This window comes from Sapajus apella, unplaced genomic scaffold (assembly GCF_009761245.1).
Source record: "Sapajus apella isolate SASKATOON/1434 unplaced genomic scaffold, GSC_monkey_1.0 scaffold6, whole genome shotgun sequence".
In the NCBI taxonomy this organism is placed as follows: Eukaryota; Metazoa; Chordata; class Mammalia; order Primates; family Cebidae; genus Sapajus; species Sapajus apella.
This window is the reverse complement of record NW_022436946.1, coordinates 77,971,067-77,987,168: the sequence shown is the minus strand read 5'-3', so window position 1 is coordinate 77,987,168 and position 16,102 is coordinate 77,971,067. Positions and strand designations below refer to the sequence as shown.

Sequence of the window (16,102 nt, the reverse complement as noted above, 5' to 3'; positions counted from 1 at the left end):
CGGGTGTAGTTAGAACTGCTTTGGCGATGGTGGCCCGCCTCTGTTGAGGCGGAGTCTCTCTGCTGTGGTGGGTTGCCTTGGCAATGGCAGGCTGCCTCTGCAGTGGCGGGTTGCCTTGGCAACGGCGGGCTGCCTTAGCATTGGCCGACTACCTCCGTCCTGGCGGGCTGCCTCGGTAATGGCTGACGCCCCTCCCCCGCAGAGCTGGACCATCCCTGGTTCAGCTGTGCTTGCTGTGAAAGTCTCAATCCAGAGTTTCTGATTGCTGTTCTTTTGTGGGGGTGGGACCAGCCGAGCCTGATCACCTGGCTCCCTGCCTCAGCTCCTTTTTTAAGTTGGTGTTCCAGTTGCCTATTGAAGAGGCGCCGGGGTCTGTTTGTTTTCCCCTGCGGCCACTCACTGCGCTTGCTTAAACAGCAGCACTGAGGTTTGTGGCGCTTTTTTTTTTTTTTTTTTGCCCTGGAATCTACTGTCCTGGTTCTCTGCTCAGTCCCCTTTTTAAACAGACGAATGGGTGACTTCCCGTGGCTCCAATCGCCAGCCAAAAGGGCACCCGGACCAGTGTATTTTGTACGGAGAACCGGAGAACCGCTGCTCCGGGGCGCCAAGAAAGCAGCTGCGCGGGGCAAAGCAGCGGCGCCGGCCGGCCGGCACAACTGCACTGGCTGAAACAGCTGCGCTGGCGACCGTGGAGTTCCTCTGCCTGGGAATTTTCTAGTCTGTGGGCAATAAAAATGCGGCATCCACTCACCCTCTGCGCTTTCACTGGGAGCTGCAATCCTGAGCTGTTCCTAAACAGCCGTCTTGGATCCTCCAGCCTATGCTATTGATTTTAATTTACCTTGATCTTCACTAAGTATCTTTATCTTGCTCTGATATAACAGTTTACTAATACATTTATCCACTCTTTTTTGAGCTACCAGTAATTTTAATGTTGCCATTAAATTTTGAAGTCTTTTTTTCTTTTTCTTTTTTTTTTTTTTTTGATCCTTAAATCAAACATCATGGACTATACTCTAAACTTTGCAATCCGAACACTCATTTCCCCTTCAGCAAGTTTGAAAAAAAGGCAACTGTTTGAAAAAAGACATCTCAAGCTCTTCAGGAGAACACTCAAGAATATTTACATGGCTGCATAATATGCAGTGTTCAGCGCACAGTGAAAATGCTGATGCATTTGTTAAAAAATTATTAAGAATTTTAATACAACAATAATAAAGCAGTAAACTAAACATGGGGCCCTATGTGACTGCAGAGGTAGCATGTCCATGAAAGGCAGTCCTGGGGACAGGACATCTAGGATCTCAGATCGTATCCATGCCTTTGGTTGACAACAACCATGAAAAGAGAAATGCCAGCAAATTCATGTTTTTGAATTGCAATTTAAACTTTTCCTTTAACTCTTAATCTCTATGGGCTCTAGTGTCTTTATCTTTTATCTCAGGTAGCTTTAATATTGAACTTCAATCCCTTAAGAAGCTTTAGATAAAATCATATATTTAATAGTCAGTAATTAATTCACCTTTTTTGAAGCTGATTAAGAATGTCAGAAAATATAACAAAGCATTTTCAGAAAAACTAGTGATGTGTTGAGATACAGAAGGTGTTCATTTTGCAAGTCCATCAGATACTGGAGGAAGGTGTGGCCCGTGGCAGCCTGCCTGTGCATTCGGCAGAAGAGACATTGCTATTTCCTCATGGGGAAGGCTCCATGCTGCCCACTCCCAGACCATTCATTCTGTGGCTACTCTCATGAAGGGCTATCAGCCTTCTGAGGAGGCAGGTCAGGGGAGCTGGGCCATTCTCTATCTGTTGTGGGGCAGGCTCACCAGGCTTCTGCTTTCTGAGAAGCTCCTCTCAGTCTGCATCCCTCCTCCCTGAGTTCCTGCCTCTCCTTCCTTTCTCGGAGCCCAGCTACCTGGAAGCTAACAGGTGCAGAGTCCTCCCCAGGTCTCTGGCTTCACACCCATCTCTCCTACTGCCTCTCTGTCTCTTCTAGCCTGGCCAGGTCCAGGTGAGTAGCTAGACCCCACCAGAGCCAGTACTCCCTCAGAAACTACAGATGTCTTAGCCTCAAGACAATGTTTTAAAGTGACTCATAAGGAAACTTTTTTCTGAGACTTCTGAACTCTAGGATTCCCTGTGTGATATCCCTCTCCTTTATCTCTCTTGACCTTAGTCCAGCAAAACTATTCTCTCCCAAACAAAACTGTGCCTGAAACCCAGAATATAGTTATTTAGCATTTAAGTTAATTTGTCCCAAGATCATTTCAACTCATTCCATTTAATTTTCCACTTAGAAATCACCCAGAACCCAGCTTTTTCTCTAAAAGCAGAGATTAATTTTCCCGTTAAAACAGTTACACTTAAGTAGTACAGACAGTTAACTGCTACAGTTGAGTAGCACCGATCTCCCTCCTTTTTCTTAGTGGTTTCACAAGAGACAGTGTCAATGACAGCTAATGCTTATCTCTGCTTCACACACCCCTGCACATATGCAGCCTGGAGAGCCATTCTCTCCAAGCAGCAAGCCGCAGACTGTCAGCAGGGTCTTGAGGGAATCCTTGGAAGATCCTGTTCTCCAACTTTATCATCCCAAGTGTCCAGATTACACCCTCTAGTGAAACCCTAAACCAGGATGACCCAAACTTTAAGCTCCTCTCTTGTGACGTTTTAAACCCCTTTGGGGCTTCCTAGGTGACCTCGCTGATGCAACACCCTACAAATCTCACACCTTGAGCTATTTTCCAGGCCACCCAACCTCCATTCAGCACCCTAGTACACCTTTCCAAACCTAACTGTGGTGGAAATAGGTGTCTTTTCATCAATGCCAAATCCAGACTCCAGATTGATCACTATGTGCAAATATATATCCTCTCCGAGCATCAATTAAATTCCCAATTTGTCCAACCAGTCAAGTCCTTTTGCTAGCAAAGTGACTGCACAGGACAAGGACAGATGTCATCCATGTGTCTCAGCTTAGCGTTTGTCTTTATGAGAGCTTTCCAGCTGCCATGATGCTGCCCACACAAATTAGGGTCTTGCCAGATCTGAGAAGTTTAATTCTTGCTATTGCAATGCCCTATTATGCTTGGGAATTTACATCAACATGCAGGAAGAATTTACCAACCTATGCAGAAATCTATACTAACAGCTGGCTCCCTTGGTTCTTGAGACAACAAGCCCACACCTCCAACTGTGGGAGAAAAGAAAGATTAGGGCTAAGTATTCCTGAGCGATGTTTCTGCCTGCAGATTTCCAGTGTTTAGAAAATCTTCTTACCTATACGCATCATCTGATAGATATACATCATTGGTAATGTAGATATAAAGAGTTTTAAAAACATTTTCCACCACATAGTCTCTGTTTCTTCCAATTTGTTTCGTTTCTTTGTCTGAACTCTGTTGTTCAGTTTATACGATTTCCTCAGTGTCCAGTAATCCTTGGCCATGAACTGAAATCTTGGTTTAAGAACTGAAAGTTGTGAGTGAACAGTGGGGCTTGCCAACATCGAGTTTCACTTAGGGTAGTCTAGTTGGGCTTTTTAAGTGAAGGACCCTCAATTTCAGTATCTTTAAGTCTTTTCTTTCAGTCTGGTCAGATTCCCCAGTGGAGACATTCCATTTCCTGCCTGGCTGCCAGCTCAGCTACTTCAAATTTTCAATTTGGAAGTCTGAGTCTCAAAGGAGTCTGGGCTCCCCAGTGCAGAGGCAGACTACTTACCCTTTTCAGATAATGATAAACCTTCTGTCTTTTGCTAGGGATGGGGCGGGGCACCTGCCCAGCTGTATAGAGAAACAAATTTCAATGACTACTAAAGCAGGCTTTCAATCAATGTTCCTTATTTTAGTTCCCCTCTTTCACCCGCACTTCCAGAGGTACCTTGTACTGCAATTCTGAGCCTTCTGAGGATTTTGTAGTTTAGATCAAGTTGTTCCTCAACTTCTAGTCTAAGAGTTTAGTTTTCTTGAGTTTGCTGAGTAATGTATCACTCAACCATCTGGTTCTCAGCTTCCAAAATTGTGCTGATATTGTCTCCTTTCATATTCTCCTCCATTCTTGTCTGTTTATGCCTTTAAGAGGATTGTTTTGCTAGGATTCAGGAGGCAATTAAAGCAGATGCATGTGTTTAATCCAACATCTTTACCCATGATATTTTAAAGCAACATGCTCATACAAGTAGCAAATGATTGAGACAGAGACAAACGAAGTAGTAACCACCTTTGGATCGTAATGAACCACAAAATAAATATGAATTCACCAATGATGCTGTTGAATTAACAGTTAAAAATGAAACTAGAATATAATTTTAAAATATTACAGAAAATTACTCTTCTGATATTTTTGCCCTTTAGGAGAGAACTATATTTAATTTTGGTTTACACCTTTAGGAGACATTTAAGGAAAAGCCCTGAAATAATGGAACCAAAATGAGATTTACAAAACAGATTGTGAAGCCTATGAGTAAAAGTTATTTAACCTGAATGCTGATATGTAACAATATGGCTGATTTCCCAAGGGAAATACTTATTAACTGCTCTCTGTTTCCATAATGGAGGGGGGGGAATCAAAATAAAATAAATTGAAGTTATATCAAGAAAATGGATAATTGAACATTTTAATGGGCATTAGGAGAAGAAGATGAATTTCTCTCTTTGAAATATTTACAAATTTTATCTGTGAAATAGAAGATAGACATGGGCCACATGACATATGTGTGTTTCTTCCTTCTCCAAAATACGCAGTTTATCATCACAATAATATTAATCTCTGTATTATATTAAGGAGCCCATTCTCCAAGGAAGCCAAGCCTTGGTCTCATTTGTTAGAGTGACTGCTATGGCTTTGCCTGGGCAGATGGAATATGTGTGTTTGGTTTATGCATGCTTCTATCTGAACTCTTCAATTTCCTGCCTCATTAGAAAGCATAGCCAAAAACAGTTTAATTGACTGAGGATCGCTGAAAACAGAGGAAAAGCAATTAAGAATAAAGGCCTTTACAATTCATTTAGATGCTCTGAAACATATTATTGTAAATTATAGAGCATTAGGGTAAGGTTTAGAAGAGGCAATTACCTTATGCTAAATGACTGTTTCTGAGCATATCTCAAAGACAGATAATTTACAGCTTGAAGTAGTGAAAATAATTTTCTGTTTTGCAAAAAATATTAAAAATCACCAAAGTACTTCTAAATTCAACTCATACATTAAAGAGGAAAAATTACTACTGTGAATATTTGTGTTTAGACATTGAAGGAATTTTAAAAGACATGTTTCAAATTAAGAAAAATTATACTGAAATACATCTCTTCTTTTAAGGGCAGAACAATAAATATTATGCAAAGTTTCAAACTGTGATTATTGAATTTCACATATATTATAAGGCATCCAGTTTGTAATTTGATGTAATAAAGATATATGTACATTTAATATGATGATTTGTAAAAGTATAACTATATGTTAATTACCTATTTGTTTTATCTATTAAGTTACTAGAATAAGATGTATTAATATCAACCAAACATTCCAGGTAGATAGTAAGATAGTAATACTGGAGAGCAGGTGATTTCATATCACTCTTTGGGATCAGCATCCATTAGAACCTCGTTGGCCTCCCATTCATTCTTCAGTCTGCAGCCAGAGATTCTAGTCCTGTGAGTGGTGTGATATGTTTTCATTCTGTTTGCTTTGTGACATAGGAATGTGAATGTAGAGTGATTGCTTTTTGGATAATGATAGCTAATGCTGTGTATCTACTGGGGCTTTTCCCTTAATAATTCCATGTGAAACAATAATTGTTTTTCTTTCCTAACCAGGATGGGCCTACATTGTTTTTAAAAGATTGTTTTAATTGAAAACTTTTAGGAAAACGGATTTTCCTCAGAAGTAATTTACTCTTTATTTAAAAAATTACAGAAAATAGAATATACATATCTGTGAAATAAACCTTTGCAATTCAATTAAATCAGCTAAACTGAGTGAAAAGACTGGAGAACATGGAAGTAACTCTTTACAAGATCTATATGATTTGGCCTTTGTGTTTTCTCAGCTAGAGTTTCTAGTATATTGTTGTCATTTGGTCTTTAGTTACAAAATAAACACTAATTTCCTTAGTTAAAAAAAAAAAAAACTTTTCTGGAAGATTTGTCTGCACCAAACCCAGGCTAAAGTTTTTAAATTGAATGTTCATTTCTTATTACACACATATATCTTTTTTTAAAAAAGTGTAAATTATTTTAAAATAAAACCATTTAAATTACTAAGGAATTTTTGAAGAAATTATGCAAAAAAAAAAAAGATAAAACAATGTGATTAACTTCTTTTCATGGCAAGGATAGATGCTCCTCAAGTTTTCTGTTTGAAATCTAGTTATTCATATATTAGATTTTTAAAATGTGAAGTATACTAAAAGTAAACAAACCATGCAATTTTAAGAAAGACTCCAATGATAGATTGTATATATAATGGCCCTTGAATGAGTTAACGATTTTACCAAAATTATATAGTAATAAAATATTCAATATGCTTCTTTTTAGTTATCTGTTGCTGCATAAGAAAATACCTCCAAACTTTAGTGGCGTAAAACATTTATCTCACATTTCACATTACAGACATTTATTATCTCACATTTTTATGGGTCGGGGACTTGTGTTGCTTAATTGTGTGATCTGGCTCAGGATCTCTAATGAAGTTGCAGTCAGGATGTCATTGAGGGCTGCAGTCATTTGGAGGCTTGACTAGGGTGGGATGATCTGCTTCCAAGCTCACGTGCATGGCCACCAGCAGGTCGCACCAGTTCTTCCCCATGTGGGCCTCTCCACAGGACTTCTTGGGTGCTGTCACTTCATGTCAACTGCTTTCCTCTAATGAGTGATCTAAGAAAGAAAGCAACTAGGAAGCTACAATGTCTTTTATGACCTCATCTCTCTAGTTGCACCCCATTAAATCAGCATTTTTCTTTTCATTAGAAATGAAAAGTCTACCCCCCATTCAAAAATAGGAGAATTAAACTCCAACTTTGGAAGACAGTGTCAAAGAATTTGTGAATATATTTCAAATCACCATACAAATATTCACACCATTACTAAAAAGTGCCTTAAAGTTAGTATTAAATCATTTTTTAATGTGAACCTAAATTCTCTCCACATGCCATTACCAGAGGTTAGATTCCATGCTAGTGTTCTGTCCATAGACTGTTACATCTCAGAAGTACTGAAAATTCTCAACTTTCTGAGTGACGCAGCTTAGCTGCATCTATACACAAACTTAACTTCGTGCAATCAATTTAATTTGTCTAATCAAAAAACTCAGCAGTCAGACCAGTTGGTAAATTAGATGTGCTTAAATTGAAAACTAAATCTTTTTGTTTAATTTCAGGTAAAAAATTTTTTTGAAATTTTTTGACATAAAATATTTCTGTTCCATGATATATTTTTTTTTCTATACATGAAGAGAGGATGGCTGTGTTCCTATCCCAGCTCAAGCTGCCAGCAGCCATGTTGGCTGCCCAAGCTCATGGGAGGCCTGGGCCACCAGGGAAGGATGGGTTGCCTGGGCCACCAGGAGACCCTGGACCCCAAGGTAAGTCTTGAAGTGTAATATTGGCTTATTAATTTTTAACTCTCTGTATTTATAACATGTTAGTCATAGTTAAGGAAAAAAGTATGTATGTATGTACTTTATATATATATTACATATATGTTCCATATGAAACCATTTTATATATTACAAGTTATTCCATATGAAACCATTTTATGTATTATGTATATGTGTACATGCTACATATGTGCATTCTAGAAGTAGATGTTTATGACTTCAAATTTAAAACTGAATGATAGTTACCTGCTATTCTAAATGTATTGTAATAATAATATTTATTATAACAATAACAGCAATAATGTGTGCTTATATATCATTATTATCTAGGAATCTTCGAATTTTTTAGGCCTCCCATTTTTATGTAAGTTAAATAAATATCCATCATCTTAGTATCTTAAAGAAACTGGGGAAAGAGTTTTAGGAGACTCTACTACAAATAGTTATTTGGTTCTAAAATATATTTTTAAGAAATTTTAGAATCTTTTTTTCTTTGAATAGAGCTTGTGAATGGTAACTTGAATGTTAAATAATTTTGTGCATGATTTTTAAAGTTCTTAAAACCCAACTTATATTGGCAACAAATTTTATTCTGCTTATGACAACTTGACAAGAGACATAGTCTTATGTATAGCTTAACTAAATTAATCTGACAAGGCCATTTTCTAGAAATATAATTATCAATCCAGCAAAGTGATCAAATAGGCCCAGGCTTAGAAGAGTCACAATTCTGAAAGAGAAATATTAAATTCAGTGAGTATATATCATGAAAGATAAGACCAGGAAAACTGCTTCTTACTGTTAACCATGGAGGAGTTCAGATTCCTTCCTTGAAATAATTAAAAGCAGCTTGTATAAAGAAAGAAAAGAGGAAATTAACACCAACATTAAATAGGAATGCAGCCCAAAATAATGTGTACGCAAAGAAGTGTTTTTCTGTCACCAGTTTCCTTCCTACTGCTACTCTGTAATATTGAGCCTCATTTTCTGAAGTGTCCCAAGGTGACTGATGTGCCCTTCCTCTTCTGAAAGAGCAACACCTTTTCAGTTCCTATAACAGCGCCTATTAGGATTCTAATATAACCTTATAACCTGTAACTATGATTGCCAAGTCTTTGCGTTTAGTTAGCACAATATAAAACAGCAACAGTTAAAATCTCTCTAATTTTTTTTAAACCAAACATATATTCCACCATTATCTTTGGATTAGAGTGAAGTTTGGCAGATTGATGAAGGAAAGAGCAAAGTATAGGTTGAGGAGTAGCCCTCTATGTATACACTATTGTGTAGAGGGGGCTAATTTTTATCTTTCGCTAGTTGGATCTGTTCTGAAGTCAGAGTATATGAGACTGGCATTCAGATCTTGAAAGCTCATCTGAAAATGTGCAGTACCTCCAACCACATGAAGAATAAGCAGTGTAAACACCAATAGGAAGAAAACTTCATATAGATCGTTCAAACAGCAGTGGTTTGAGAGGACAAGAACAACGGAAAATTGAGATGATCCAGGAAAACAGCTCTGGAGCTGGAGTCTCCCGTTCACTCAAACACCTGGCTTCAGACACCTCATAGGTGCAGCAAAGGCCCATTTGGAAGGCTCTCAGTCAGAGGCAATTCCAAACCCACAGTATCAGTGAAGCTTTTGGAAATAAGCCTTCTGTTCACCACTCCATTTGCCCTTCCTTTTGCAAAAGATTTCCATGAATTTCATCTGCTGTTGTGCCTCAGAGATGTTATAGACTACCTCTACGGATAGAGCTTCTGGATGGAATTCTTGAATTTGGAAGATATCTCCACATGATTTCCAATTTTTTGTGAACCAAGGGTTGCTGAAATTGTCAAAACTTTTGTCTCCCCATAGGGTTTCTGACAATAGACGTATCTTGACTACAACTTAGCAGATGTCTCCTTAACCTTTACATAATGCTTTCTTTTCAGTATTTGTTAAATTTGGCCAAAATTCATCAACAAAATAAATAAATAAAACTTGAAAAACATGGAATTCATTTTTAAGGAATATTGGTTTCTTAAAAATATTTGTTTTTAAGGAATATCAGTACAGTAGGCATGCTGTACTGTAATCCTGCCTAAAGGCACAGAGAAATTTCACTGAAAAGAAAGGAAATGAGAGGCCGCTGTTTAATTTTTGGTGCCTCTCCAGAAGTGCACAAGAAATTGAAGGGTTTTTCTCTAACAGATAAATAGGTGTGATGTGCTCAGAAGATGAAGTTGTACATGTAACCTACAAGCTCTTCTCTGCTCAATTTAAGGGTTTTCTCAAAAAGGATAGAAAAAAATGTATTTAAAATCACCAATGACCATGCAAACCTCAGATGCAATTGTCTGAATTAGTCCTCTTTATGACACAGCGTGATTGAGTTTAAGAAAGGGTTGAAGTCAGAATGCAATATAGGTTGGGAAAGAAAAGATGGCTACTGAATATAACACAGTGTGTTCTGCACTCATTAATTCTGTCTGATGGAGGTTCTTCTGAAATTTCTAAAAGAGACATATTTTGTTTTGTGTTCAGTGTTTGTCAGGAAAGACATCCATTTGGTTCTGAAATATATTTTTAAGAAATTTTAGAACCTTTTTGCTGATAGAGCTTGTGGATGGTAACTTTTGAACTTTAAATAATTCTTCATATGTTTTCTAAAGTTTTTAAAACAAAACTTTGCTTATATTGGCAAAAAACTTTGTTCCATTTATGACAACTTGATGAAAGGTATGATCTTAAATATAGCTTAACTAAATTAATCTGAAATTTAAAATTAAAGTTGAGTGGTTTGGTTTGAAATGTGCGCTGTGGAATGAGTCCTTTATCAACTTATCTTTATGGAAGGACAAAATTATAAAGGGGTTTCATAACGTTTCCTGTGCTTATTCCGAGAAGCAGGAGACATATAGAAAGCAGTGAGAAAATCGGCGATGTGAAAGGTACACAATTCTGAAAAAAGGAATTGCCACTCCTACCAAGATTCTGACAATGAAAGCTTGAGGATCCTCCTTCAGCACCCTGCCCTTCTTAAAGTGAAAAGAAAGACCATTAGGACTCTATGTTGCATCACCTCATTTGCATTTTGCCTAAATTTCCAAAGGGGTGATTGTTGATGTCTTTTTTAATTCAAAAGCGTTTCCAAACAGCGTTTAGATTTTAACCATCCCATGGGGTCTGATTATTGTGCCTTGACAGAACTTTCCTTGGTGTCCATTCCCACCTTGGGCCTGCAGCACTGGGCCTCATGGCTGGTTCTCCCAGGTATGAGCTAAAATGTGTCACGTCAGAATCAAAGAAACCCCAAGAAGCATGATTTAGCTGGGTTCCATTATATAAACAGGAGAGGTGAATTTGTCTTACAGACCTTATTCTTTTGAGTGAATTCTATGAGAAAAAACTTCATTTAAACTTTCTCAAACACAGCTGATTCTCCATCGCCTGTTCCACCCAAGGAATAGATGCCACACCTAAAGCCCTACTCATTTCAGAAGGAACCTCACATGTGGGACCAGTAGGAGAAAACAGCTACACCCATTCCATGTACCTTGCATCAGTTCCAAAAGGACAGTAGTGGGAGTAGTTGTTCTTACTTGTGCACTTTTAAAGTAATTGATCATACATACTGTTTATAGGAAGCACTGGTTTATAACGAAGGAAACCTGTTATTCGTAAGCCAGTGGTCCATAGGGTAGCTCATGTGATGCACAGATTCGACCTTTCAAATTTATTAGCGTTAGGGGCCTTTGGATATGGGAGGATGTGTGAATGTGTGTCAAAATGACTGAAAGGTGCTGCTGTCAATTGGTGGACTGGAACCAGGAAGGCTAAACAACTTGTAAGGCATGAGGAAACCCCCAACCCCATCACCCCCGCCATGCCCACCATTAACAATTGTCCCTCCTAAAATGCCAATAACATCATTTTCTGGCCTTTTTCCAGTATGTATATAGGTGCACGGATTTAAAATGTTAGAAGTAAATCTCTGGAGTCTAAACTGAAATCTTCCTACTAGAAATAAACACAGTCTACCACCCGAAAAACTGTACCAAGCACCAAATTTCATCAATGACTAGTACTCCTCTAGATGCTTTCTATTAGGACACTGCTGGGGTTTTATTTGTTTTCCTATGTGAGCTACAGTGATATCAAGCTGTCATCCTGTAGACTTTTTTTTTTTTTTTTTTTTTGAGACAGAGTTTCGCTCTTGTTGCCCAGGCTGTTGTACAATGGCTCACTGCAACCTCCTCTTCCTGGTTCAAGCAATTCTCCTGCCTCAGCCTCCCAACACATATAATCCCAGTAGCTGGGATTATAGGCGCCTACCACCACTCCCAACTAATTTTTGTGTTTTTGGTAGAGATTGGGTTTCCCCATGTTGGCTAGGCTTGTCTTGAACTCCTGACCTCAGGTGATCTGCCCACCTTGGCCTCCCAAAGTCCTGGGATTATAGGTGTGAGCCACCATGCCCAGCCCATCCTGTAGACTTATAGTCCATGGAAACACATGTCTCTTTGCAGACAGACCAGCCTCCTCCAAATTTAAAGACAGGCTCACCCTGAAGAGGTGAAAAGCTTAATTCTATAAATGGGGAAAGCTGTCATTGACTTTGTTAGCATCCCTACCAGGAGTTTTGTTATGAAGTAATAATAAAAAAGACCCTTTGGCTTTATGGCAGCCTTTACAATGAATGAGATTGGGATCTTAATAGGAAATTCAAGAGTAGAAACCTCTCCTGTACTTGTGCAATTCAGCCACTTTATCTATTAATAACAGGTAATTATTAACCTAACACACTGAGAAATTTTTACAAAGAAATTATTACACTTGACAGGAGAAGGGTAAATGTTACCTTATACAAATACACAAATTACAGTTTCTTAATTATAATACCGTATGCACTGAAATCCACGTGGAATAATATATTTTTGCATTATATTGCAAATCTGAGAACTGAATTTAAATGAAATAGGTAAGTTTTAGCAGATGTATTCTTTATTTGGAACTGTGTTACAATCTTGTTAAACCTCTTATTAATCAAAAGTTCATGTATCTCCAATTATTATTCTTTCTTCCTCATTTTTTAGCCTGTAATCTTAAGTACTTACTGTGATAGCTAAGGGTCAACTTTATAACCTTTCTGTAATAGTGGGACCTGAGTTAAACTATCAAATATACCTCAGGTAATAAATATTATTTTACTCCAGAAATGTTTAAGTAATGGATTTGGGAGGGTGCTTTCAAATGACCCTAAGTATATACAGTTTTTCCCTGCTGTTCACGTATGTTAAATCAAAGTCACTTATGTCAAAGAGATCCTGGAAATATTTTAAATTTAAATATAGATCAACTAAGGGTATTATGTCACATGTCAAAGCCACTGTTCTCTCTAGGATCTAGGATTGTATTGAGTATCTTTAACTCAATTTTCAAATACAAATATGTGAAAGTTTTCTGCTGGTGGGTGTATTTCTACCATATACTTCAAAATATTTTAACATATATTCTTTTTGACACTAGTTTCACATTTATGATCAGGTCATACATATAAAGCAAAGAAATATCTGTGTGGTGATTACATTGCCAATGTTGTTCAGATAATAATGTATGGCCTAGTCAAAGGTGAAAATGATAACCCCAAAACCTGCTAATTCTCAACAATAGTGGGAAATAATTGATCATACTTACTGTTCATAGGGAGCATTACATTTTCTCCTCCTGCCATATTCTGCTGTGATAGCACACCTTTATGAAAAAGCACAACTAAGTCATGGCTTACTGTTTTGTACTGAGATGCTCGCCTACTGTATCTTTGCTGTGTGTCCACAGGAGTCTGCACGGCTGCTCTGTCCATTTGGGACAAGGAGCGATCTTGAAGGGGCTGTTTAAGTATGAAAAAGTTGGAAATAAAAACTCTATTTACCATCACTGTGAAACTCTTACAGCATGGAATCTTTCATTCAAAGTATTACATAGATATGGATACCAATATATAAAACCCAGATAAAAGTGCTTTATGCTTTTTATAAGCAAGGATAATGACTTCCAGAGGCACAAATTTCTCTGTGCCTCTGGATCAGCCAATAGCAAGCATATTAAGAATAATTTGTTTTAAAATGTAGACAGATCTTACACCTAATTCATTTTGGTTAAAATAGCTTAAATTGGTGAAGTGCATTTGGGAGACTCTCTCAGTCTCCTCTAGTTTCCTAGCTTTGCTGAAGCTCCATTGGAGGTTTACACTGCCACATTCAAACATGGGGAGATGTTTAAGCTTTACCTAAAGAGAATATAATGTTTGTAGTCGATCATTTGAACACAGATCTACCTTTTCAGATGAGTTAGCTCACATATGCTCTTGCTATGGTTTATTAGAATCTTGAGTTATTTGTTCTTTTCATTTCCTTTAATTCTTGAAATAAGGTTCATATTCCTATTATATTATCTTGTTCTCATTTTAAGCAAGACTCTTTCAGTATACTTCTTTCATTTAGCCTATGCCTCACCTTCAATCAGAATTCCTATTGAAAAGAACTCAAACAACTTGTCATAGCTATTTGCAAGATTTATTTAGGTATCATTTTCAGAGCCAAAATCTCACTCTCAAGAGTTTGACTAGTGGGACTGGGCGCAGTGGCTCACCCCTCTAATCCCAACATTTTGGGAAGCCAAGGTGAGCAGATCACCTGAGGTCAGGAGTTCGAGACTAGCCTGGCCAACATGGCAAAACCCCATCTCTATTAAAAATACAAAACAATTAGCCAAGCATGGGGGCAAGTGCCTGTAATCCCAGCTCCTCAGGAGGCTGAAGCAGGAGAATCACTTGAAGCCAGGAGGTGTATGTTGCAGCACTCCAGCCTGGGTAACAGAGCAAGACTCCATCTCAAAAAAGAAAAAAAAGAGTTTGACAAGTTGGAAATTTTTACAGTAATTGCATGTTTTTAAGATCTTCATTGCCCTATTGTACCCAATCTGTTTGACATGTAAGTTTATTATGTGGTTAATGCAAAACAGGTAGTTAATATACAATTTATGTTAAGCAAATGAATCACATAATTATCACAGAGTCAGTAAATGGTTCTTGTGTGTGCTGTGTTGCCATAGAACCGTTTTCATGTGTCTCTTTTTTATATATTTCTTACTTAGGCTACCGAGGACAGAAGGGAGAAAGAGGTGAACCTGGAATTGGGCTGCCAGGGAGTCCAGGTCTTCCTGGGACTTCAGGTAAGAGTGATACTATCTTCACAATACAAGCAAGCCTTTAAAAATGAGAACCATGCTTCTCCCCTAGGGTCCTTATACATCAAGTTGAGTGATCCATGTTGGCTAGAGGGTTGGAGAGAGGGAGAGCTATATGTGATCTGCATTGTGATTAGTTTTGGGTTGTTTTTTTTTTATGTCATTAGCTCTGGGTTTACCAGGCTCACCAGGTGCTCCAGGCCCCCAGGGCCCCCCAGGACCTAGTGGAAGATGTAACCCAGAAGATTGCCTCTATCCTGTGTCTCATGCCCATCAGCAGACAGGTGGGAAATGAACACACCTGCAGAAGACTTGGTTCCTGGTGATACCTCCTTGCCATTGGAGCTATCGTAATACCATCAAACCCTCATGATATGTGGTTTGCTTTTTTTTTTTTTTTTTTTTTTTTTTTGAGTAAGCCAGACATTAAAAGCAACCATTTGAATCCTATTCCTATAGCAATTGCAAATCAGCATTTTTTGATTTTTTCCAAATTCATTCCATATGTTTTGCTTTACAATTGCTATGATTTTTAGTCAGAGATATGAAATATGCAAGTAAATCTTATCATTAGTTCTTCTTCAAAAGGAAATTGCATCTTGTGACTTAGTAGACTGATGATGATATCCATTTTGTAGATTCATCAACATGTGGTTGGCCTTTAATTTCTGAATTTTAAAGTTTCAGACTTATCTTTAAGTTTTCTTGGTGTTTAAATTTACTATCATTGCTAAACATTTTGTCAACTTTTTTGATATACTGCATTGCTCCTGTTGAATGTTTTTTGTCTACGTTTTATAACTTAAGAATTCTTATACCATCTACATCTATCCTACTTATGCTGAAAAATAGGCAATAAGAACTTCATTTTATAGCTTATGTTTTGAAAAAAAAAACACAGGAAACTGTTTTATCAGGGAGCCCAAACACCCAGCATAGCCAACTACTGAAATGATTTTGTTAATTCTGTATAATGAGCTCAATTCAAAGCAATCACCCCTGGCATGAATAAGTACTACAGGAAAAGGGAGTATCAAATTCCAGTTGGGTATGAGTTCTGCAAAAAAAAGCCTAATACTCTGTGGTCCTCCCGCTGAGTTTCTCATTTGGTCAACAGAAAGCTGTTTTCCCTATGAGATGTTTGGTAGGGAAACCACCAAGCTGTCTTTGGTACTATTAAAGCTTCAATGGCCTAGCAAGATCTTTGGGCCCTTGTGTCCATTGTCCTTATGACCTCATCACCCTCAGACTTTAAGAAGCCACCAGCAGAAC

At 37.9% G+C, this 16,102-nt stretch overlaps 1 protein-coding gene across 3 annotated transcripts in view; it reads left to right on the top strand.

The window, feature by feature from the left end:
• Positions 1–15,899, top strand: part of COL19A1 (collagen type XIX alpha 1 chain) — a 340,055-nt gene extending 324,156 nt beyond the window's left edge. For all 3 annotated transcript variants that reach the window (XM_032275604.1, XM_032275605.1, XM_032275606.1), the window contains 3 exons: positions 7,453–7,581; positions 14,738–14,815; positions 14,998–15,899. In XM_032275604.1, coding sequence (XP_032131495.1) covers positions 7,453–7,581; positions 14,738–14,815; positions 14,998–15,125 — 335 coding nt within the window. In that variant the 3' untranslated portion in view covers positions 15,126–15,899. The remainder of the gene's footprint in view (positions 1–7,452; positions 7,582–14,737; positions 14,816–14,997) is intronic.
• Positions 15,900–16,102: the final 203 nt, after the last annotated feature.